The sequence below is a fragment of the Myotis lucifugus genome, unplaced genomic scaffold (assembly GCF_000147115.1).
Source record: "Myotis lucifugus unplaced genomic scaffold, Myoluc2.0 scaffold_25, whole genome shotgun sequence".
Lineage (NCBI taxonomy): Eukaryota > Metazoa > Chordata > Mammalia > Chiroptera > Vespertilionidae > Myotis > Myotis lucifugus.
In genome coordinates this window covers 3,538,431-3,564,950 of record NW_005871073.1, presented here as the reverse complement: position 1 = coordinate 3,564,950, position 26,520 = coordinate 3,538,431, and the positions used below count along the sequence as shown (strand labels likewise).

The window sequence follows — 26,520 nt, the reverse complement described above, 5'->3', positions numbered from 1 at the left end:
AGTTCAAGGTCCTGAAATGACTCAAAGTCCCATAGAATTTCAGGTTTGGAATGAAATGTTAAGAGGTCATCTAGTACAGGGACATCATTCTGCAGAAGAGGAAACCAGGGCTTAAGTGAACTCCACCAATTATTACTAAAGGAAACTATCTTTCAGTTTCTCTTCTTCGTCTCTTTCTGTGTTAATGACACAGTTTTTGGTTTTCAGTTTTGTCATTTGGAGCATTTCTGCACCTTGGAAAATGTTATAGCTATTCTGGAAGCCTAAGGGTTCAGAAAATGCAAGACAACATTGCCGAGCGAAAATTCCAACTGCACGCTGACAATGAGCCTTGTGAGCACAGCAACTCATCAACCCGATTCCAGGCCTTTCCAACCATCGTTGGGGATTCAAGAGTTAGAATAAAATACCTAAATAAAGATAGGGCTAAATTACCACATAATAATCTATAAAAATACTGGCCTAGAGTACACTACAAAACTCTTCGTAAATAAATACTGGGCATTTACTTTATGAAAGTCCGTGGAGCTGTGCTCATCAGAAACACTTTCAGGCAGCTTTATACAAACCACACACACAGGGGCCAACAGATGACAAAGGTTATAGGTCAGGTCAGGATACACCTTGATAGAAAAGTGTCTTTTGACATGGCATTTCTATAAAGGAATACACCTAATAAATGCTGCTGAGCTGCTCATGTTTCAGTTTTGAAGGCAATACTTAAAGAGACCCAAAATGTAACCATGGCAGCATCATTGAAATAAGAGGTCTGCTTCTTTGAAAGGGAGAACACGCATCAGAGTGCATTAATTCTGGCATTTTCCTGTAAGCCAGCGGTGCTATTTTGTAGTCACTTCTCGTAGGCATCTGCACATGGTACTTCTTGAGGAGTGAAGCCATTTCCTGCCAGTTCTGTTCCTCTTTCATGTCTGGGGCTCAGGAAGTCCAGTGGCCTGGTGTCTGGTACAGTGGGTGCTTGGGGTTTAGGTCTGACACGCTTATTCCTCAGAACACAGGTTTATTCTCAGGATGATTTATAGCAAGTGATTCTGGTTTCCAGTCTGGTTGAAAAAAGTGAATATTGAATGTCCGTGCCCAGTTCTTAAAGACTCGTTTCTCCGTGATGAAGCGGTGATGACTGCCCTTCCGCCCTCGCTCATGGGACAGGTACATTGTACATTCATCTGGTCCGAAAGGTTCATAATAGTGATAAGGGACTGAAGGGTGGTTGGGATCCCTGTAGAAGGAAGATGAAATAAGTCATTAAAGCAAAAAAAAAAAAAAGTTCCTTTGACTGACTGAGGTAAGAGTTATCTTTAATAAGCTGATAAGCACAAATCATATTTTCAAGTTAAATGAATTTCAACAAATGTTTTCATTCCGATGTTTAAGCCATAAGCATGCAGAGAGGTTTTATGTTGTGAAATAAAAACAGTGGCCATCATTATCAGACAGAGAGATTCAAACAGTACAGTAGGACGTTCGGGCTTTTGGGATTCAAAAACTATATATTATTAAGACCCAACTAGACTCCTTACTTCTACTCTTGCACCCATACAGTCTATTACTACAAGCATCCCTAGAGATATTTGTAAAATAAAAACAGATCATTTCCCTTCCCTATTCCAACTCCCAAATGGTTCAGAGACATCCAATTATACTAAGAGGATGGCCTTATAGGGTGTTAGTGATCTGACTCCTTTCAGACACAGCCTTCTCCTAACCCACTTGACTTTGTCCCCTATGCTGCAGCCATACTGGCCTCTGGTCGTCAACCCTCCAAGCTTGTCCCGACCTTGCAGCCTTTGCCTTTGAGGGCCATCACCTGGCTGGAACATGCTCTCACCAGCTCACTCCTCTCACCTTTGAGGATGGACTCAAATGTACTCTCCTCAGAGAGGCTTTACCTGGTGCCCGCCCCTCCACGCCCTCTCACTCGGATTTATTTTCTTTACAGCATCTGTCTGAAGCTGCTGTTGTTTCCTTGCTCATTGTCTGTTCATGAGGTCAGGTCTTTGTCTTGTTCCTAGTAGGGGCTCAATAAATAATTTTTGAATTTCTGTTGAAAGAAATTTATATGGAGCTAGAGCTACACAGCAAGCCTCTAAAGACAATCTCCTCTCCAGGTATGGAAGGCTGATGATCTTAATTTGATTGCTTGAAAGAGAAAGAAGACAGAAGTCACAATGCCTTCATTTTCCTCCTGTTGTCCAGACAGATGACGATGCACTCAACTCTAGAGTCTCTAAACCCAGAAACTCCAAATCCTCAGTCCCTGCTGTGCAGCCTGACAGTCCCAACGTTTTCACGTCTATATCCGTCTCCACTTCAAACGAGAAACACTGGCTCATGTCTTCAAGGTTGTGTGTGCCCTTGTTGTAGGGTTACTAAAATATCTAAAACCAAAGAGCCCTGGTTTCAGACTGGCTTTCATTCTAGGCCAGTCTACTCTACCTCTTCTGTCTTGAAGTCTAGACGGTAAGGTTAGTTATGATATCCCAATAGGTAAGTCTTCCTACCTTGAGCTAACCAGTATTGGGGCAGAGATTATGCTCTTTTTTGTCTCTTCTTAGTTCTCTTCTTAAAAGGGCCAGGCAGCTCCAGCCAGTTTGGCTCAGTGGATAGCGCATTGGCCTCTGGACTGAAGGGTGCCTTGGTTGAAAGCTCGATCCCTGGCCCTGGTTGGGGTAAGTGCGGAAGAAGACCAATCGATGTGTCTCCCTCACATCGATGTTTCTCTCTCTTTATCTATCTCTCCTCCTCCCTTCCACTCTCTCTAAAATCAATGGAAAAATAACCTCAGGTGATGATTTACAAAAACAAACAAACAAAAAAGGGCCAGGCATTCCAGCAAACCACCTTTCAGCACCTAGTGTCCTGGGTCCCCTCCGGTCCCCAAGATGCTCATCCTGTTAGACACCTATTCATTTTCTTCAAAGGAGATCAATACACAAATGGCTTTTAGAGTAGCAACTCTACTGGAGTCAGGGATCGAAGTATTCTATCAAGAGGGGTGTTGGGTGTGTGGCTCTGACAACAATAAACCTTTGAGCTGCCTCTCCTCGGAGGTTAAAGTTCTTCCAGGAAGAGAGATTTATTTTGGTCATGCAACATTCAAACATTCCTCATCCTGGGTTGGATGCTGTGCTGAATGAGTACTTTGCATCTCTATTATGCCCGTCTCAGAAGTATCTATATGTTGTGTAGTGAAACATCAGCAACTGTTCTGTCTAGTTATGACAGATGTCACTTATTTACTTACCCTAGAAATTGGAGTCTCCTTAAATAGAATATGTGTTCAATATAGAAAATGCATGCTAGGAAAAGAGTAAGTTGGAACTACCACTATGAAAAAAAGAAACGAAATAGAATCTTGTGAGACAAATGTCCCTAAATTCCCATGGCATAATTTTGGGAACCATGCCAAGTTCATGCTGCCGTGGTCTACCGGGGGTTAAGCTTCTAATCCAGTACAGATCAGGCTTTAAGTCTGATTCCTCTAAGTTTTGGACATATTCTTGGCATCAATCTGACTGAAGAAACAATTAGGTTTCTAAAAATAACCAGGAGATTGATTTGGCACCTGGAATAGAGGGAAATTGGAAACCAGTTGAAGGATGCTGGAGGATCAATTTCCTCATTCAGGATGACCATCGCTTTGAATGAAACCCTATCTGGCTCTATATTGATTACCTAAAGGGAGAATTAAATTTACATATTTGGTAAATTTAATTCTTGATTTCAAAGGTGTCCAAAGCAGTGGGGGTTGTTTGCATCCACTACGACTCTGTCCAAATGGCAGACACGCGCTTTGTGGGACTGAGGAGGCAGAGCCACAGCCCAGCTGTAATCCACCTTTCCATTCAGAAAGCCCTTCGCAGTTCAAGGTCAAACCTGACTTTCTAAAGGCTGCCGTGGCTTTTTCCTCCTTCACCTGATCCCGGTGGAAACAACAATAAATATCAGCAGAAATGCCACACCAGGAGGCCACAGTTGTAAAGGGAAGGTCTGTCCCTAAGTCCCTGTTTGGGGCCAGGGGACCTGAAGGAGTGAAGGTGGGTGTGAGGCAGGGGCGGTAGCTAATCACAGAGCCGGTTACCTAAGCGGCTGCAGCCTGTCATCAGTACTCCAGGGCCAGAGCGGAGCTAGTCCTGCAGAATAATGTGAGGAGGAAATTTTTTTTCTTTATGAAGGAAGCAGGTGGGGAGAGTGAGAGAACTCACATTTAGTGCACACGGGGAGCTTTAAAGGAATACCGTTGTCTGTGTTCCACCTCCATAGATTCAGATTTAATTGACTTGGAGAGGGTCCCAGGCATGGGTGTTTAAAAAAGTGCCTTAGGTTTCAGTATCAAAATAAATAATGACAGTACGGATTATAAAACCCATAAAATAAAATAAATATCCACGAGTCCATGATGATCTTAATAAACAACTGAGTAATTAAATAAATGAGGGAGATGAAATGGCATTTCCTTAGAGAAGAATTCCAATGAACAAATCTAGAAAGAATGGGGGAATAGAAATCACCATTAAAAGAGCATAGTCATTGTTTCAGGCAAGATGCACCAATGAATAGAACATTAGTGGGGATATAGATAGGAGAATTGGGTTATTTGCATATAGTATCTTTCCCCAAGCTACTTATTAATGACAAAGGGGAAAATAGCAACTTTTCAATGAGTAAACTCAGCAGACACCACCTCAACCAAATGATAAGGGTTAACATGGCCAGCAATAAGACATTTTGACACCATGGACCTCTTGATATGAGATGCTAAGGGCTTATCTCTTCTGTGATATCCTTCCCAGTAATGTGTAACCTCAATATAATCACAGAAATACAAAGCGAGGGACATCCTATAGTAATGACCAGAATTCTTCAAAAACATCAAGGTCATGAAAGATAAGGAAAGACTGAGGTCACAGGTGGGAGGAGACTAAGGACACATGACAAGGAAAAGCAAAGGCATCCTGGGTTGGGTCTTCCAAGGACTAAAGGGCATCAGTAAGAAAACTGCAGAAGTCTGAGTAAAGTCTAGCTTTGTTAGGAGTATTACACTGGTGTTAATTTCGTAGTTTTGATATTTGGACCTTAATTATGCAAAATATTAACGTTAGGGGAAGCTGGGTGAAGGGTATACCAGAACTCTCTATATTATTTTTGCAAGTTTTTCTATAAGTCTAAAACTTGATGACCAAAACATAAAATTAAAAAGATATAATAATGTTACAAAGCTCCTTAGGGGATTCTTCTATGCAGCCAGGTTTGAGATGGCTGATTTAATTAAATACCTGCTAAGGACTTGGTGCTTAAGTTTCATTACCGCATGTACTCCTCCATCCATCTAAGGTAAGTATACCTGCTACATTTGATAGGCGAGTGTCTGGCACCCGGGTAGAGTCCAGTGCCTGGCTTCATTCACGGGCCACCCAAGGTGCCAGACTTGACCCTTTCAACCCCAAAACCAGTGCTCAGCACTCTACATAGACCAATTTATCTACTCCTCACTGCACCCTAGTGAGAAAGGTACTGTCATTATTGCTATTTTACAGATGAGAAAACTCATGCAGAGAGAAATTGGAGAACTTTCAGGGCCCAATTTTGGACCAAAGTTGTCCTCTTAAGAGTGAGGCTTTGTGTCTTGGAAAAACTCCTGTCTCACCACATGGGTTTCTGTACTAATGGCACCCCAGGTTCCCACTGGGGTTGGCAACACATGGTTGGGAACAACTTTGTCCTTGTGCATTTTCCCAAGCACCTATCCACAGAGGTGCCCCGAGCTTGTGCAGCTGGTCAGGGTGCGAAGCAGAGGTCTCATGTTCATGAACAATCCTGCCCACTAATGTTAATGGCAGCGGGAGTTTGTCATGTCCCATTTTTCAACCTTCTAAAGCTAAGCTGTACAACTGGAAAGAAACCTATAACATTAACAAGCAAGGGAGGATAATTGCATTTCCGGATATGATCTAGGTTAGCCCTGCTCTCTGGGTTTGCGGCTGGATTATCTATAAGGAAAGAATGATGCCTTTGCTTCTCTCTAGACGCTCTCTCTAAACACTCTTCTATTCTTGGCGTGGTACTTGGCATACTAGGTAGTCAGGAAATGTTTGAGGAAGGGAGTGAAATCAATAACTGTCAAGTGTCTGCGTTGTTCTGAAATTGGCTTGCAGGGGGGCCTTTGGGAACACTCTGTAGCATTCAGAAGAAAATGTTCCTGAAACAGGCCTTCCCAAACATCTGCCTCAGGCCGATGAGACCCACTGAGCCACCTTTATTCTGCTGCCTGATTCCTTGTCTTCGGAGCCTCTTTTGGAAGGTAAACTGCTGCACACCTTAGAAGTTGGCAGAATAATACTTGTGTATTTGGGGCACACTGAGCACCAAGAGACTGCAGCTGTTTACCCATCTTCGGGCAAAGAGCCAATGTGAGTCACCTGAACTTACCCCCCCTAAACCCAGGAAGCTCAGGTGGTGCCATAACATCTCACAATATATCAGGGGTGCTGTACCCACAGGAGAGAGAAGGAAGGTAATGAAAACCCCTAGGGACTGGTAAGACATGGTCGAATTATGGCAAAGAAAGAAGAAACAATAATCATCTAGGAAGAAAGACAACATATTTAAAGACTATGTCATAGAATGGGAACCACACAGGTGCATTACCACTTCCTACCCGTCCTCCATAAGCATCTGACTCCACGTGTGCATGTGGCCATGTAGGAACTTTCTCGGTTATGCTGGCAGCTGTATTCATGTTCACAAGCTAATAATTCTAGAAGAATCAACTCTCTGGTACTCACCATGCCTTTGAGATGTCCTTCACATTAGAGATGAGATATTAATTTAGTTCCATGACAGTGATCACTCTGAGTGATTACTCCTCTAATTAAGACTGAAGAAATAATGGGTAGCTGAGAGTTGTTAACTTGGTAATGTGTTAAGTATGACCAGAAATAAGATTATTAGAAAGAATTTAAGTGCTTGGCCCATTATTATTGCCAATAATTTACAATGGAAAACAAGATGAAAAATACTCGGTTTAGAAAGCAATGATAACAAATCTTTTCACTGCAATTCATAGTCCACTGAGGGAGAGTGGATTGGCTTCCTGTGTGAGTATGGCATGACTTAAGGGTCCACTGTCCACACAATAGTGTGTTTTGATGCTGTCTAGGATGCAGCATGGGATGGATTTTCTCCAGCTTTCTGACCCCGGACGAGCCTGGAGTCTGGTGATGGAAGGCAGGATAGACATTGATGCCTGACGCCTGAGCCCCTGTTGGAGGACCCAGTGCCAGCTCTGGTTGAGAATGGAACAGGAGGCCACCAGTGACTTCTGAGGACCCTCAAAATCTGAATTTGCTATTTGCGATTACACTTCTTGTTCACCTGACACTTTTGGTCTTGAGATAAGTTTAGAATCAGTCTCTTAAGCACTGTCAAGGAAAGGGAGGTTTTAAAATTTATCTATTAAGCCAACCCATATTAAAATACACAGCAAGTGCAAGACACAATGCCAACTGCTAAAGCTACACATGCGGACATGACCCTCCTCTTAAGTATCCTGCGGGCAAATGAAGGAGATGGAAAACCAACCAATGAGGTGGGGCGGGGGGAGGAGGCACAGGTGGGGTCTGACTCAGCAAGGAGGTCCGAGGAAGAGGAGGAGGGCCTGCTGCATCTGACACAGTGAGTCCTGCAGACCTGAGTTGAAATCCTAGCTCTGCACTGGCCAGCTGGTTCACGCCTTTCAGCTTCCTGTATAAAATGCTGATACTAACAACGTTTACCTCATGGGATTATCATAAAGGTTAAGTGAATTGGCACATGGATTCATATTATGTGTAGGAGGGGGGCATGTGGTATGTACAGAAAAAAAATCAGCCATTAATAGTCTTAGTAAAGAACCAGCAGTAATCTGGAGAAAGGGGCAGATATTCCAAGCTAAGGGCAAAGGGATTGGTACAGCACGTTTTTCACTGTGGCTAAAATACGTCTGCGTAAGCAGAGATGATGAGACTGAAGTGGACACAGAAGCCAGGTCCTGAAGGGCTTGTGTGCTAAGCTAGGGAGTCACAAATCTCACTGTCACTTAAACTCTGTCATTTAAACTCTGTTCTAAAAGCTTTGGGGGGGAGGGGGGACTCCAAGGATTTTAAGTGACAGTCAGATTTATGACACTCAGGTGACTGAAGGCAGAGACCCTGTGTCATTCATCGTCAATTAAGTCCACAGTGCCTAGTACACATTAGCTGAATAAATGCAAGTGTCTTTGTCTCTCTGATTAATTTAGTAAATGACTTCTTTTGAGGTGACTAATCCTGCCTTAAGTTCCAAAAAGTTAATTTTTTTAAAAAAGAACAGTTGGCTCTCTCTTTGCTGAAATCTGGCCCCATGTGGCTAACTCTTCATTCCAGTGAGAAACTGGGCACTTGAAGGAAGCAGTAGAACGGATGGACAGCCCGTGATGTCCCATGAGCAGCTGGAGGCCACATGAGGACAGTTCTCAATAGTGAAGAGAAATGGGACCCAGCTCCCAGAGGAGGCCATGCCGGTCCTTCCCTTCCGGCAGCCAGGCCTCCTCACCACTGAGCACCATTCGTTAGTGCTCTCTGGACATCTCCTTAGACGTGCTAATAGGTTAGTGAGTCCCTTTGCCTGGTAAGTGAATGCAGCTGAACATACACCGGGGCTGTGCCAAGCACTCCTCACCTCTTAGCTCTTAGAACTGTTATGCAAACCCCTGAGGTCAGTACTATTGTCATCGCCATCTTACAGACGTGGAAGCACAGGCTTCTGAGACAGTCCTTCAGTAACTCGCCCAAGGTCACTAAGGCTCAGTGAGGTCAGAGTTTTCTTGTTTGAAATTTATCTTTATTGTTAAAAGTATTACAGATGTCCCCTTTTTAATTTTGCTGTTGTTGTTGTTGCTGTTTTTCTTGCCATTGACCCCCTCCTCTCCGCACCTGGCACAGCCTAGCCTTTGCCACACTATTGTTTGTGTCCATGGGCTCTGCATATATGCATATATGTTCCCCGGTTAACCTCTCCTCCCGGACCCCCTCACCCCAACCTTCCCTCTGAAACTCACCAGTCTATTCCACAAATAGCTTTCTGAGAGGCAGAAATGGTTACTTTCACCCACATCAGCACCCTTTCATGACAGCACTAAAGAGCGAGTAGAGGACAGGACCTCTCACTCACATAAAACTTAGGGAGCATCGCTATCGGCCAGAACAGTAACTATCAGCTGTGCTTGCACTAGTGCTCCAGCCGCGAGGCAAACACACAGTCTCTGCCTATGGGGAGTGTACATGCTGGTGGACTCAACAGCCTGAGCTCCACCAAAGGCTCTGTTCTCACAAAACCTCCCCTTACCACTTTTGGCCCTGTTGACATCTACCTCTTTAAGGCCTAGAGATCATGACACATGTACCTGCATGACACATGGCCCCGTACAGTCCTCAGCTCCTTTCAAAATAAAGACAAAAGGGGGCACGCTGGGCAGTTTGGGTGTTGGGGCCGTGGAGGTAGGGCTGCCCATCCTGGGTGGAGAGTTCCCTCTCTCCAGCTGCCTGCAGTCAGAGCATGCCTCCCATGACCTGGGGACCCCCAGCCTCACTTGCTTATAAAGACATGGCCCCCCTGCCTACACCTCTGTTGCTGGAGAACAACCAGGCAGAGCAGCTGGGAGGAGCAGGCCAAAAACCCCCAAAATGTTTGGGGTGAAAATGATCAGACCAGTGGAGGAATTGACTTACAAACTGCTTTTTCATTCTTTGGTTACAGATACTGTTTGCAAGCATCCTTTGACTCTAAGAGGCTTTGCCGTGTTCATTATTTTTTGGTGTGGGTAAGCCTCATTGAGGGCTGTGTCCTATTCTTTGAACTTCCTAAATTCTCAGTATCTTTTAGGGTAAATCTCATGTCCTCAGGATAAAAATAGTAATAATTTCATAGACTAGTATCTTATAGTATAGTAGTAATGCATTAGAAATAATAATAATCTTTCCTGAGCACTAATTGTCTGTTGGACATGATCTCATTTAATCCTCCCCATGACATACTTGCCCATGATCTGCTTGCTCTTATTATTTTCTTATCACCACTTTGCAGATGAGGGAAGCAAGGCTCAAGGTCTCCCAGTTAGGAATTGGGTGCCTGGTGGTTCAACCAACATGTTCTGGAATGAAGATGAAAGGAACTTGAGCATCAGTCTGTGCTCCTCCTGGTCCTTCTCTTCCCACCTTCGTAAACAGGCAGGATGCCCTCTCTAGCCTAGCCCTCACCTCTAGGGGACACCCAGCACAATTTTCCACTTGCTATGACAGGACGCTGGGCACAGGGATCCGTTGGAAGAGGGTTTCCCCCCCCCCACCCCAATATGTTTTTATTGATTTTTAGAGAGAGAGGAAGGGAGAGGGATAATGAGAGAGAAACATTGGTGAGAGAGAGAAATATGGATCGGCTGCCCCCTGCACACCCCCTACTGGGGATTGAGCTCACAACCCAGGCATGTGCCCTGACCAGGAATTGAACTGGTGACCTCTTGGTGCAAGAGTTGATGATCAACCACTGAGACAATGGCCAGGCTGGAAGAGTTCTTCCTGAAAGCATCTTGGGAGAATAACTACCGGGACGGATGGAGGCTGAGTGACAGAAACCCAGAGCTCTGGCAGCCTGTGGAGCATGGACAATATCTGACTTCCTTGCTGGTATCATTCCATAAATTGTTGGCATCTATGTAAAGAAGTCTTAATGAACTAACTCTAAGAGAAATGACAGGCTAACTTGCCTTTCATTTGTTTTCCAAAATAAACGGAATATTTCTTTGAACACTCTCAGTCATTAACATGTCACTTTATTCATGCGTTTTCTCTGTGGTTCCTACTGGCAATATTACATAATTATTTCTGCCATATAACCATGGACTTTGACAGCTCTCTGCATGCCCATAAGGACTGCTCCCATTGTCTTTGTAGCCTGTTGGTTTGAGGAGACAGTTTGCTTTCTTACACCATCCTACCTACTTTTTGCACATAGATAGTTAAACAGGGAAACAAGGCCAGTGAATTAAGTGATGAGGAACTGGGTGAGAATCCAAGCTAACTTTTGCCATGTACTAGCCCCTGATCCAAGCACTTTATGTGTATTAACTTATTTAATCCACCTTATGGGGTAGAGTCTATTATTACCAACACCTCCACTCTTAATGTGAGGAAGCTGAGACACTGAAAGACTGAGCAATGTGCTCAAGGTCATGCTAGGTTAGTAAGTGGCCAGGCCAGGCTCCGGTCCCTACACTCTTCCTTACCACATTATGTCACCCTCAGGGACGAGTGAGTCCAGGCACATAACAAAGGCCTGCTCTGCCCACACGTTTCGTTCTCTTCCATGACCTGACCCTTACATATAAATGACGACTGTTGCTGTTGGGTTTTTGGGTTCAAAAGTGTGGGGAAAAAGTGGTCAAGCATGACTAAATACCCTTTTCTTATTCTTGCCTCAAACGTCCAAATTGTATATTTTGTGTAAAGGCCATGGCCTTTTGAGAAGTTGTTAGGTATCATACATGTGGAGCAAGCATACATTTTACTGAACAACTTTAAAACATTCCTCACCCCAGGTTTTAGCATTTGAAGATCAGCATTGTCCATGTGCTGCTGTCAGGCATTCCTAAATTCAAGGGCACATTCTGAATTTATAGGCATAACAACTTTAAATTACAGATGAGTTTTCAGTCGAGCCTACGCAAATCAGCGCATCTGTTAGGAAAGCAAATTCTGCCTGGGCACCTGCAAGGCAGTAACTTATGGTAGCAACAGAGATGTGTGTATGTTCCCATTAAAGTAATACATCAAAATAATTATGCCTGTGCTCTGGCCTTAGAAGCACAAACCGAGGTGACTCAGTGGTGAGGGAAAGAGGCTCAAAGGAATCTTTTAATTTTAGAAAACAGGCATTGCCGTCAAAGAAATTGCCCTCTTTAATTCATTAAAAATTACCACAGTCCTTTCAAATGAGAATCAAACTAATATTTCTTAATGCTTGCTCATCGTGAATATTATGCCAATTACTGCATTACTTTGGGTTGATAAATATTCAGAGGATAAATGAAGCCCACAAGATGGATTAATTCTCCAGCAGTACACACAAAAACTTTCAATATTTTATATCACATCATTAAATGCTGTTTGTTTTTCTAGAACCAGCACTTGGGACATGTTAATTAATTGCTTCAAGAAGACAGACATGTTTTGTGGTTGACATTTGGAATCAGATGTTTATAAACCCCGCACGACACTGCTGGTGAATGACACTTGCAGGATCGATCCTACCTGCAGAAGTCCGGGGGCACCATGCCGTACACGTTGATCCTGTCGCAGAGCTCCAGTGCGATGGTCATTGTGAACCAGCCAGTGCTGAGCCAGGTGTTGGAGATCTTCCTGGAAGCAACAGCAGTTCAGTCTGCAGACTGGTAAGATAATCATACCCACCACCATCTTAGACCCTTTCTGGAGCAAAGCTGACTGTGAACACACACACACACCCTCTCCGTTTGGTAAATAACTGGAGCTTTTTACTCAAGAGGTAGCTCCACCAACACCACCATGTTCCATGGTACAATCATAAATGATGATGAGCCATCATGGTAGACTTGTGACACTAAAGGATGCTCAAGGGACTTCCTCATCATCAAAGATGATGGTCAATGTTTCAGTGCTCAAGTGCATATTGCCACAACTCAATTTCCTGTCAGATGATAACCCCCTTGTGTCAACTCTTTATTAACTAGAATACTTGACTAACCAGAAATATTCCTTGTTCATCAAGTGGTGTGGATAATAAAGAGCTCATTACATCCGATTAAACGCACATGTGTCTATTAATTGATTGTTCTTTCAAACAATCTAGTTCAGCGGTTCTCAACCTGTGGGTCTCGACCCCTTTGGGGGTCGAACGACCCTTATCCCCAAGGTCAGACTGTCTGACTCTGCCCAGCCCCAGCCCACATGTGATGTGAATAACAGGACTTCAGAAAAGCTTTTCTACTTGCACTGTGTGCCACCCCTCTTTCAGAAGGAAGGATTTTTGTTAAGCAGGTTGCATTATTTCCATTTCACATGAAGAACAAAAAAAGGGCATTTTAAAAAGTCCTTTCTTTTGTCAAATACCTGACACCCTTTCGCCTAAATACATCCTGCATATCAGATATTTACATTACGATTCATAACAGTAGCAACATTACAGTTATGAAGTAGCAACGAAAATAATTTTATGGTTGGGGGTCACTACAACATGAGAAACTGTATTAAAGGGTCGTGGCATTAGGAAGGTTGAGAACCACTGCTCTAGTTGAAGCTTGTCTTCAACTAGACTAATGGCAACATCTTGATTGAATGTCTTTCCTAAGGAGCACAGTAAGTTCTCACTTAACATCATAGATGGATTCTTGGAAACTGCCACTTTAAGCACAATGACTTATCACAAAACCAATTTTACCATAGGCTAATTGATACAAATAAGAGTTCCGATGGCATATTTCTAGTAACAGGAACATCACCAAACATCTAAATAAAGACCCCAAACAGTTCAAATGTTAAACATTGAAATAAATGTGAGATATACATACATTTAAGAAATATTAATAAAAAAGTAAGATGACTAGTTTCCAACTTCATTTATTCCAGTTCAGGGTCGTGGTTGGCCGGAACCTATCTTAGCAGCTCAGGGCACAAGGTAGGACCCACCCTGGACAGGACGCTCTTCCATCACAGGGCACACTCCCACCCCCACACCCACACACCCAGATTGGGACAATGTAGACACACCAGTTCACCTCCCAGGCACATCTTTGGGATGTGGGAGGAACCTGGAACATCCGGAGAAAACCCACAGAGACATGGGGAAAACGTGCAAACTCCACACACACACAGGGACTCTGGTTGGGAATTGATTTTCCCCCTCATGAACATTATGACAAAGCATCTTGAACAAAACGACGCTATTTGAGGACCTGCTGCACATTCATTTGAGAGGGGCTAATGACCAGAGGAAGGGGACCAAAGCAATGCTTATGTTTAAACAAGATTTGCTTTATTTTACCTCAGAATATTCAGAACCCTCTGGAAATTTTTATTAGAAGACCAAAAATTGACAAAGTTGAAGGAATGAATCTGTGCATTCCAACATTTATTCACTTATCCACTCAAACATCAGTACTGAGCTCCAACTACGTGCCAAGCCTAAGGATAACTGTGGAGACACAACATCAAAGTCTAATTTGACCTGTAAGAATGACTTGCTCTACTACACTATGCTGCTGTGGACAGTAATTCAATTCTTTGGGGTTGCACTCCTACTCCCCGCTCCCCGCCCGCCCCCCCCCCCTCCAGTGCTTATAGCATGCCTCATCAGCCAGCTTCAAACACCTATCCCCAAGGTCAGACTGCCTGACTCTGCCCAGCCCCAGCCCACATGTGATGTGAATAACACGACTGCTGAAAATCTTTTCGACTTGCACTGTGTGCCACCCCTCTTTCAGAAGGAAGGATTTTTGTTAAGCAGGTTGCATTATTTCCATTTCACATGAAGAACAAAAAAAGGGCATTTTAAAAAGTCCTTTCTTTTGTCAAATACCTGACAGGAATGAGTGATTTAGTCATTCTTGAATTCATGGCTTCAACGTTCTGGTGCTTAATGCCTTTACTCATTTTTGTTTTCCGTTCCATTGTATCCTGACCCATTAAGAGCCCGGGAAATACATTGAAAAGCTCCTAGAGATGAGGACACCATGAGTTTGTATCTTACCAGCTTCTGTCACTAACCCGCTGAACGACCTGAGGCAGATTATTGCTGGTCTCTGGGCCTTGATTTCCTACCTGCAAAGCGGGCATGGGAAGCTCCCTCTTCCTGGGCTCTTTTGAGGACTAAATAAGAGACACCATATTTAAAAAGTACCCAGTCTGATGTGTTGATAGATGGAGATCCCTTCTTCCTCTCTGGGTTGCTAGGTTGGAGCAAATGGACTAAATAATTCAGCATCCCTTCAGTGTGTTTTAGCAAGCACAAGGAAACGGATATCCTTCTAACACTCTGCTACTCACTCTTGTGTAGGAGCCACCATCAGAAGTCAGGGCAGTAATTACAACATTCTAGAGCCTCTAGCTTATGTGTGTATTAACAATCCCGTGTCTTCTCACCAGGGATATTTCAACAGACCTTTGGGAATGAAGGAAGTGGGATAGAGCAGAAATGACTAAACTGGAAGGGAGAAGGGAAGGAAGTTCCTTGCCTCAAATTAGAGCCCGTCTTCACCTACGTGGCTGTAACAATGGGATGGATGGCCAGGTGTTCTAGGCTCAAACAGGTGAGTGAATAGCTGGGAGGAGCGGAGCCCAGATCTGGAAAGCCTACCCGTGTCTCTATGCTTTTAGAGTTGTCCGAAACACCATGAGGGTATTTCCAAATGGCAGAAGTTCCTCCATGATTTTGGCTTTCTTTGTGTGTTGTAGTAGTGATCATAAGCTACAGCCTGAAATACAGGAGAATATGGCTTACAGAGAAAGGTTTTGCGGGTAAAAATGGGAAGAATACCAAGTGGAAGACTAAAGAAACTAAAGAATTGTTTAAAGTGCCACTTAAAATTCCCCAGACTTTCTAAATAATAGCCTTTTGGGATCACATGCTATAGAAATGCAACTGCTTTGTGCTGTCTTTCTTAAAAAGATCTGAATTCTTTTTTCCAACAAAGGAATAGCTACTGTTTTTACATTTAATCAGCTGTAATGAAGGAATATGAAGAGCTGTCATGTGCTTATTAGGGAAAATTATCAGATATTCTTTTATATGATGAAGTAACACACTGAGCCGATAATTCCATAGTGCACACTAAATTACAATTAAAGGCCTTTCTGCTCCACCAGAATCTCATTTATAATCTCTATGGAAATATTCTTCCTGCAGTTATTTCATTTATGCTTCCTTTATTTAATTACTATAATATTGGTTCTGAATCATATTTTCCTAATGTACCCTTATTCAATTATAAAGTTATTTTCAAGTACAGTTACTTTCTAATGTTAAAGAATACCACTTGGCCATCTATCTCATTTGTCATGCTTCTTAATTGCAGATTGTTCCTGAGTCATTTTTTTTCTCCACTTTGAAGTAGGGTGAAACTTCTATAAATCAAAATCTATTGAATTATTCTATTTCTTTAAAATATTAGCCTGAAGTGAATGTCCTATCATGAGATGGACAAAATTAGATATGCCATACTTTGTGTATCTTTGATACATACTACATTTTTGTTGGATTTCAAGATAAGCATACATAGAGGAAATGCTGTGGGACCCTAAATGTTTTGTGTATTAGTTTACAGTAGTTTTGTTCTGAAGGGCTGTTTTGGACTTGGTTCTGTTAGCTTGGAGTAAGTTGCAGGTTAAGAATATAGACACATGAGAATATTGAATCAATACAATATTATTTTCTTTAAGATAGTTTCCTAAAGGTAAGAGGCACAGAGATTCTAGAAGTTGCAATGTACTTTGGCATCCTGCAAATCATATGTGTGATTCTCCTGAACATGGACTATGGAGCCTCATACATGAATGTCTGTATATGAGGGGCCCAGTAGCCAATCCAAAAGTTTGGTTTCCTCCTTCCAGCTGGACTCACTTGGGAGATAGACCTATTGAGCAACAGGCTCCACTGGCCAGAATTTGATGAATTTAGTGAGTGAGATACGTCTTGATGTGAAATTATTTCCTAAAGACCCAAGTGAAGGGTGGAATGAATAGTCTCCAAATTTCCAACTTAAAATGATTTCTTAAGAAGTTCCATAGCAATGGGTACTTATCCTAAATAGAAACACTGCAGCAGTGTTTTAGGAATATTTAAAATTAGCCAACAACCATTAAACTAAAAAGAGAGACGTGCTTTCTATTGAAAAGATTGTTTCTACTTCTTTTGAGTTTTCTAACCAGTCAAAAATTAAACTATAAATAACTCCCCTCATTATTCTTCCCTTATAAAATGCTCTCTTGATTAAATAACTCATTTAAATGAGTGACATTCTCTTTTATTTGTGGTTTTTAAAGGGCAATAAGTGACTGGATTTCATGGCAGCTTGTGACGATGACCTATGTGATCTGCTGGTTGGGCTGACCAGGAAAGGAGGCCACAGTGCCAACAGCCAGCTCCCCTTCTCTTTCAATCAGATGCCACATCCACTCCTGCCTAGACCAGCTCTCAATGGTTAAAATGTTTCCAGGATTTAAGAAGAAAGCTCTGCCTGGTCAGTGTGGCTCAGTGGTTGAACATTGACCTATGAACCAGGAGATCACGGTTCAATTCCTGGACAGGGTGTATGCCTGGGTAGTGGGCTCAGTCCCCAATAGGGGACATGCAGGAGGCAGCCAATCAATGATTCTCTCTCATCATTGATGTTTCTATCTCTCTTTTTTCCTTTCTTCTCTGAAATCAATAAAAATATATTAAAAATAAATAAAAAGAAAGCTCTTCCAAGCAAAGAATTTGGGAACAATTGGTTTTGTTCTCCAAAAATGAGCTGCCTAAACTAGCCAAACAGTGGATTTAGTACTTTATATTCTTTATTTATCACATCTCTTTAGTTTTAAGATATGAAATTGAGTCAGCAACAGTTGTAAGGGAGGGAGTAAATTACATGATTAAATGTATGTTAATTATAAAAGTACATGCTTGGAATTAAGGAAACAAGGGAAATTAATTATTAGACCAGTCCTTTGAGGCCTAGTCCCTATGTTCATTTCACATGTGAAGTCACTGAAAGACTAGCTAACATGTCTAAGGACACACAACTAATGAGGGGTAGGGTCAGCTGTGTATTTGAAATACAACGCACTGCTGCTTCTGATACCTAGCTGCTCTTTTTTTTTTAAACCTAGATTTTGCCAACTCATGAGCCTGCATGTCTGCCTCATCTCTGGCCGTGACCTCCACTCCACCCGCTTCCTCTCCCCCCTTCCCCCGCAGCTTTAGGGAACTTTTCTCCAATTAAGGGTTAAGGTCAGAGTTAGGATTAGGGTTCTTCCACCTCTGACTCCTGTGCCCATAAGGAGGTTTCTCTCTTCCCTTCCTAGGTTCTTCTTTTCCTGGATAAATAATTATTGGCTTAGTTCTCAGCTTAAATACACCTTTCTGAGAAAGCCTTTCCCTCATTCCTCATCTCCTAGACCAGTGCTTTACAAAACATTTTTTTTTTAATATATTTTATTGATTTTTCACAGAGAGGAAGGGAGAGAGATAGAGAGTTAGAAACATCGATCAGGTGCCTCCTGCACACCCCCCACTGGGGATGTGCCCACAACCCAGGTACATGCCCCTGACCGGAATCGAACCCGGGACCAGAAAGCCTTTCCCTCATTCCGCATCTCCTAGACCAGTGCTTTTCAAAACATTTTAACCTACAATGAGAAATACATGTTACATCGTGATTGAGCATATATACATACGTGTGTATGCATGTGTGGTTTTCATTTCATTTCATTTTTTGAAGTGTGCATTCAGTGGTTTTTAGTATATTCAGAAGGTTGTGCAATCATCACCACTATCTAATCCTAGAACATTTTTGTAACCTCATAAAGAACCTTCTACATATGTGTAGTTATATGTCTTAAACCAAAACAAATATTATTTAATGAAGCAATACTTTGGGAGATGAAGGCTAATAGTGTCTGTTCTATGTCATTCTTTCCATTACATAAAAAAAAAAAAATCCTGCCGTGACTCACTACGCTGACTTCATGTCCCATTACTGAGTTGTCACTAACAATTGGAAAAGCTTTCCCTAGACTAGGGCAGGCGTCCTGTCCTGCTCGTCAGAGCACCACCTTCCTCCCCTCGCTGACGCTCAGCACACTGGCCACTTCTCGGTGCATGTTCACCCGCCCTGTAAGCTTTATATTCCAGGAAGGCAGGGTCTAGATCTATCTCGTTTTTTACTCCATCTCTGGTGCCTGGTGCAGGGAAATAATAGGTATTCAATAAATATCAGCCGACTGAATAAATGCTTGCATTTGAAAAGAAAAAACCAACCCATATGTTTCTTTTTGGTCAGTGTTCACACAAATGAAATGAAATGCAGTAAAGCTATTATCTCACGCCTGTTACCAGTGTAAGCCAGCAGCTGTGTGGCCTCTTCCTCACGAACACGGACTTGGCCCTGACTTATCCATACAGCTGTCTCATTTCTTCATTTCACTCTGCCTTACACATTCAGCTTGAGCAGCCCAGTTTCCGGGAGGACCTGCAGATGAGCTCTGTCAATGGCACGAGCAGTGGGGCCACAGTAGTTGCTTGGGGTGAATCAGCCAGCGCCAACATTTCCTTCCCCTCCCCCGTGCCCCTGCAGGGCCCCCCAACCCCGCCCTCTGTACCTGTCTTTGCCAGTCTCCCGCTTGAAGAGCTCATCAAACTGCAGCATCTTGTGGCGCGTGATCATGAAGGCCTTCAGCCGGGGCAGCACCTGGCTCAGCAGGTGCAGGTTGTTGTACACCTGGCCCTTGCCGTCCCGCCGCATGTAGCTGCTGGGGCCCCAGAAGATGAACACCGTGCCCTGGCTCACGTTGAGCAGGTCGTGGCGGTTGCGGAGGATCCTCTGGATGCTGGAATGGGCGATGACCCTCAGGCTGGTGCGATTGCCCACGTCGCGCCCGTAGCCGCGCGTGGGGGCGTCATTCATGCGGATGACACACTCGGTCTGGTCGATCTGCGGGCCTTGCTGGCTGCGCAGCAGATGTCCCGAGCTTGTCACCAGGGCACAGTCCCTGCAGTGCATCTTCAGGGGCTGAAAGGCACGGGGAGAAGGACACCATCAGCGGCAATTATAGGGAAAAAGCTCAGAACAGTACCTGGCATCGAGAGACCATCCAAAAATGTATTAGCCGAAGCAACCACTCTCTCCTTTGTGCTGAGCCTGGCTGTGCTCTACAGAGTCCCTTTTACTAGTACTTTAGCACAGCCCCCTTCCTCATCCTGTTATACTTACTGCACACCTTTCAGACCCACTGTCCCTCACGAAGGTATGAACCTGGAGGGATTCTGCTTTTCCCGTCTATTTCATTCTTACTGCCCAGCATAGTTCCTGTCACCTAAGAAGAATTAGATGTCAAGTGAATGATAAATGTGCAGTGGCAGAATCTCCATTGCATAAGCCCATGTGTCAATTATCAATCCAAAGTGATTAGTACTGACTTACTGAGTGCCTGCAACGTGCTCTATTTGGGCTGATAATCCCAATAGCATCTACCACTTATTGAACGATCATTGTACCAGGTCCTGTGGTAAGGATCAGGCTCAACACCCTGCAATTGCTATTTTTACAGGTCAAACAGTGGCTGTTCCAAATGGCTCAATCTAATACTGTATTTTAATGATATCAAGGTGACATGGGGGCATTAACTATCCTCGGTTAAAGATGAAAAAAACGGAGACTTGAGATTAGTGGCTTGCCAAAGTCCCATGGCTAATAGGTGGAGAAGACTAGGCTGGACCCATCCTGTGAGCCCCTCGCAGAGAGGTGGCTGACCTCAGGTGCTCTGGTTCTGAAGACAGAGCTATGGCTCAGGAAACTCCCAGGGTAAAGGCAAGTCTAACTCTATGCTGCACTAAATTGGATCCAATGTCCTGAGACTGTACACGGAGTCAGTGTATCCTGTTCAAAGCTAACAGGGAAGAAGGGCTGAGGCTCCCGGGAAAATCTAACAATGCAACTTTCCTTCCGAGCCTTCTTGATTGTCATTTTCTTGTGCACTCACTGGCCTTGGCCTCAGGCCCTAATTACATTATCTTCAAACAGCAACTGAGAGATGTTTCTCATTAAACACAAACAGGGGAACGTTTAATGTGTTAGCACACAGGTTGTTCAGAAAGCAAATCATTGGTTCGGGGGGTTGAAATGAGCATCGCCATTGCAGCTGTCGCTGTTGGGCACTACATGGCCAGGGCTTCCACAGGGCACACTCGTATTCACCGGGTGAGGTCTGTGACTCTGAGCTCCAGGCTCTCTACATTTTTTAAGGTGGACCAACTCAATTTCTCTCCCTCTACCCTTAAAATGGGACAAAATGTCATTCCAAAATTATAGCATCTCAGGAATTACAATTTGCATGTCTTTTCCCAGGCTATGCTTAGATGTTTCTTTTGGAGAAACATATTTTTACAGCATCCAAGAATATCGACCAACACTTAACCTTCAATAAGGTGAATTAAGAGCATTAAAGCTAGTGTCACAGCAATTTGTGGTATAGTCTGTTCTTCAATTTGGGGGTAACTTTGGATCCAGAAATACCTGGGTTTGAAAGTGTGACTCCATTACTTGCTAGTTCTGCATCTTTGGGCAAATTTCTTAACATCTCTGAGTCTGGTATCCTTGCCTGTAAAGTGGCTGCAACCCTCCAGTGGCACCAGGAGGCCACTTTTCTGTCCCTGAAGGCTGCCCATCTCCCATCTCCTCAATCTCACGCCAGGACATATTCCTTCTGCTGTTAACTCATCAGCATTTTCATTCTTACCTTTCTCTTTTAAATTGGTGACAGAGAGCATCAGGCAAGAGGGAAAGAGACCTAGCACTGACCTCGGGCTCTAGGCTTTGCTAATTTTTGGAATATTAGTTCTAGTTCTGTGAGATATGCTACTGGCATTTTAATAGGAATTACATTGAATCTATAGATTTCTCTGGGTAGTATGGCTATTTTAATAATGTTAATTCTTCCTATCCAAGAACACAGTACATGCTTCTGCTTGTTTGTATCTTCCTCAATTTCTTTCTTCAGTTTCCTATTTTTTTTTTTTACTACAGGTCTTTTACCTCCTTGGTTAAAATTATTCCTAGGTACATTATTTATATTTGCAAAGATAAATGGGATTGTTTTCTTAATTTCTCTTTCTAATAGTTCATTATTGGTGTATTAAAATGCCACTGATTTCTGAATATTAATTTTGTATCCTACTATTTTACCAAATTCATTTACCAGTCCTAGTTGTTTTTTGGTGGAGTCCTGAGGATTTACTATATACAGTATTATGCCATGTGCAAATAATGACAGTTTTACTATCTCCTTTCTAATTTGGATGCATTTTTTTTCTTCTTGTCTGATTGCTGTGGCAAGAGCTTTCAGTACAATCTATCTAATCTAATAAAAGAGAAACATGCAAATTGACTGTACCTTCGCTACGCCCCAAGCCACCCCCATCAACCAATCAGAGCGACTATATGCAAATTAACCCAACCAAGATGGCGGCTGGCAGCCACGGAGCTGGAGCAAGAAGGAGGTTTGGTTGCCTCAGTGATGGAGGAAGCAAAGCTTCCCGCCTGCCCTGGAGGGCTCTGGCCTCCACTGAAGGCAACAAAGTTTCAATTATAGAAGATAAATAAACCCCAGATACCTGCTTCCAGCCAGCCTCCACTGGGAGCTTGGGTGGCTGGGGGCTGTGGCCAGCCTTCAAACAGCCATCAGCTCCTCACTCAGACTGGCCATACCCTCATGGGGTGAGGGTCCCTGCTGGGGGGCTTGGCCAGCCTGCAAACAGCCATCAGCCCCATACCCAGGCTGGCCAGGCACCTCAGCTGGGACCCCCACCCTGAAGGGGCTGTGGCCAGCCTGCAAACAGCCATCAGCCACTCATCCAGGCTGGCCAGGCACTCCAGCGGGGACCCCCACCCTGAAGGGGTGTGGCCAATCTGATAACGGCCCTTAGCCCCCTCACCCAGGCTGGCCAGGCACCCCAGCGGGACCCCCACCCTGATCTGGGACACCCTTCAGAGAAAACCAGCGGGCCCCCACCCATGCACCACCCCTCTATCCTATATAATAAAAGGGTAATATGAAAATTTACCCTAACAGCAGAACGACTGGGAATGACTGGTCACTATGACACACACTGACCACCAGGGGGCAGACTCTCAATGCAGGAGCTTCCCCGTGGTGGTCAGTGCACTCCCACAGGGGGAGCTCTGCTCAGTCACAAGCCAGGCTGACGGCTGCCAGTACAGCGGTGGTGGTGGGAGCCTCTCCCGCCTCCTCAGCAGCACTAAGGATGTCCAACTGCAGCTTAGGCCTGCTCCCTGCTGGCAAGTGGGCATCCCCCGAGGGCTTCCGGCTGCCAGAGGGATGTCTGACTGCCAGCTTAGGCCCAATTTCTCTGGGAGTGGGCCTAAGTCAGCAGGTGGTCATCCCCTGAGGGGTTCCAGACTGCAAGAGGGCACAGGCCAGGCTGAGGGGACCCCCTCCCCCCGAGTGCACAAATTTTTGTGCACTGAGCCTCTAGTATATATATAAAAACCTAAGTGACCATTAGGACCGAACAACCAGAATGACCGGAACGACCAGTTGCTATGATGCGCACTGACCACCAGGGGGCAGGCACTCAATGCAGGAGCTGCCCCCTGGTGGTCAGTTCGCTCCCATAGCCAACCTCCTGTGACTGGCCAACCTCCCTTCAGGCAGCTGGCCCTCCTGATAGGCCTCGATTGCCGGCCAGGCCGAGGGACCCCACCCATGCATGAATTTGTGCACTAGGCCTCTAGTGTTGAATAAGAGTGGTGAAAGCAGACATTCTTGTCTTGGTCCTGATCTTAAGGGAAACACTTTTATTTTTTGCTCATTGAGTATGATGTTGACTGTGAGTTTGACATACATGACCTTTATTATGTTAAGTTATAACTTTGCTGAGAGTTTTTATCATAAATGGGTGCTGGATTTTATCAAATGCTTTTTCTGTATCTACTGATATGATCATGTGACTTTCATCCTTAATTTTATTTGTGATATATCATGTTTATTAACTTGCAAACATGGTACCAACTTTATATTCCCAGAATAAATCCCATTTGATCATGGTGTATGATCTTTTCAGTGTATTGCTGGATTTGATTTGTTAATATTTTGTTGAGGATTTTAGCACTCATGTTCATTAGATTGGCCTAAAATTTTCTTTCTGTGTAGTATCTTTATCTAGTTTTGGAATTAGGATAATGCTGGCCCTTTAAAATAAGCTTGGTAGTCTTCCCTTCTCTTTAATTTTTTGGAATTGTTTGAAAAGAATAGGTGTTAATTCTTGGAATATTTGGTAAAATTCACCTGTAAATACATCTGATTTAGGACTTTTTTTGATTACTGTTTCAATTTCATTAGTGCAATCAGTCTATTCAGATTTTATGATTCTTCCTGATTCACTTTTGGAAGATTGGATGTTTTTAGGAATTTGTCCATTTCACCCAGGTTGTCCAATTTGTTGGCATATAATTGTTCATAGTATTTTCTTACATTCCTTTTTATTTCCGTGGTGTCAGTTGTTATTTCTTTTCTTTTATTTCTGACTTTATTTATCTGAGTCTCCTCTCTTTTTTCTTGGTGAGTCTGGTTAAAGGTTTGTCAATCTTGTTTATCTTTTCAAAAAACCAGTTCTTGGTTTCATTGATCTTTTGTATTGTTTTTTAGTCTCTATGACATTTATCTCCACTCTGATCCTTTTTATTTTCTTCCTCCTACTTACACTGGGCTTTGTTTGTTTTTCTTTTTCTAGTTCTTTTAGGTTTGGGGCTATATTGTTTATTGGAGAGTTTTCTTGCTTCTTGAGGTAGCCCTGTAATGCTAAGAACTTCCTTCTCAGGACTGCTTTCACGGTGTCCCACAGATTATGGGTTGTTGTGTGTTCATTTTCATTTGTCTCCAGTTAATTTTTGATTTCTTCCTGGATCTCATTGTTAATCCATTCATTGTTTCAGAAATGCTATTTGACCTCCATGGGTGGGTGCAGGGGTCAGCCCTCTCTGCGCAGATGAGTTAATTTTTAAAAAGAGGGAGTGCTCAATGGTGTCATAAAACTTGATAGGACAAGTGAAACCAAACTTGGAAAGTGTTCTTTGAATTTGGTGGCCTTGACCAAAATAGTCTCAGTTGAACAGAGGTAGCAGAGTCTGATTATGGTTGGATATGAGGAAGTAGAGGCTGAAGCCTGGCTGCCAAGGGCTGATGGAGGTTTGATGGTGGAGCAGGACAGATCCCCAGGACAGACTCTGACACTTACAGTGACCAACTCAACTGGTTTGTTAGAGGTTGTTTGGGTTTTAGCATTGAAAGTCCTGCATCTCAAGAAACCTCTACTCATGGAGAAGCCCACTCAAAAGATCCTACAAAGATGACAGGGGCATCTGTAAATAGCATGCAACTCATTGATGATTAGGCACAGGAAATACAGGGTCTAAAGAAGACTTTATCACAAATCAAGCACTTGACCTTCTCACCTGTAAAACAAAAAGAGGACCAACTAGATACTTGTGACCAAATGACCTTCATTTGTTCATTCACTTAAAATACATTTTCCTAGCACTTAATACACCCCTGAGGTGCTATGTAACTTAGTAGATTTGCTTAATAAGGTCACTTTGTAAGATTTCATTCCACTGGACCTGAAGGGCATTGGAACCTGCTTTTTCTCATCAGACTCACCTAGAATTATCATCCTGAATTTTCCAGTGTGATTTATAATTTCAAGACATTGTGCTGATTTTATAGGAGAAAACAATCCAAAGAAGAGTCCTAGCATCTCTTTCTCCCATGATTAATTATTCTGCTGAAACTCTCAGATCACAGGCTGGTTGGCAAGTGAAATTCGTGTCACCTTATGGAGATTCCAAGGCCTTCTCTCTCTTTCTTTATCCTCCGCCCATGTGAGTTCAGCTTAGGCCCCTTTCAGAGAAGGCCAAGGCTCCTGCCTGTGCGACACTGACCCTCTGTGATTAGTGGGCATCACAAACACACTGGGGTCCACCCACTCCCAGAAAGCCCTCCCTCATGACTCCTGCCCAGTGCCTTAGCTTCGGGGTATTGATTACCTTGGACACCAATACCCACTCTCTGAGTTGTGCAGATGCACCAAACAATGCAGAAAATAAAAGGTGAAGTCTGAATTATGCTTTAAGTGTTTCTTGGTAAGTGGTGCCAATAAAATGACAATAACGGCTCTAAACATAATGTTACACTTCCTGTGGCTGACAAGAGCATGTGCCAAAGGCTGAATCACTTCCAGAGGAGGAAATGAAGTCTGTTTTCTGCATTTGGAGGGACTAATGATGTCTTAAGAGGCAGAATGATTACAAATTATACTGTGTGACCATTTCTTGGGGTGTGATGCAGTCCTTTGAGAGAGCCATGATCCTGCTCGTCTCAGTACCTTTATAATCCTTAGTGTCTTAATGATATGGGTGGAACTACTCGTGTTTTGGTGAGTTAAGATTCCTTGCAGTTTTTGCATGTTCTCCCCTCGAGCATTCATGTGCTGGCTTGCATCACTTGGTGGAGTGTGGGAACGCGAGCTTTGGGCTCCGGTAGGCAGCCTAGGAGATAAAACTCCAATGAGGAACTGCCCAGTGAACTCACAGCCCATCAAGGCCTCCTCTCTGACTCCTCCTCACAGTAGCCAGCCTCCCTGATTCCTGGTGACATTTTCTTTAAACACCCATTTGGTGAG

The 26,520-nt window shown here is 43.5% G+C and overlaps 1 protein-coding gene across 1 annotated transcript in view; it reads right to left on the bottom strand.

Moving 5' to 3' along the window:
• Positions 1-717: 717 nt before the first annotated feature.
• ST6GALNAC5 (ST6 N-acetylgalactosaminide alpha-2,6-sialyltransferase 5) overlaps positions 718-26,520 on the bottom strand; it is a 166,204-nt gene continuing 140,401 nt past the window's right edge. The window contains exons 3-5 of the mRNA XM_006086098.3: positions 19,425-19,834; positions 12,342-12,449; positions 718-1,237 (exon numbers count right to left, since the gene is read on the bottom strand). Coding sequence (XP_006086160.1) covers positions 1,006-1,237; positions 12,342-12,449; positions 19,425-19,834 — 750 coding nt within the window. The 3' untranslated portion in view covers positions 718-1,005. The remainder of the gene's footprint in view (positions 1,238-12,341; positions 12,450-19,424; positions 19,835-26,520) is intronic.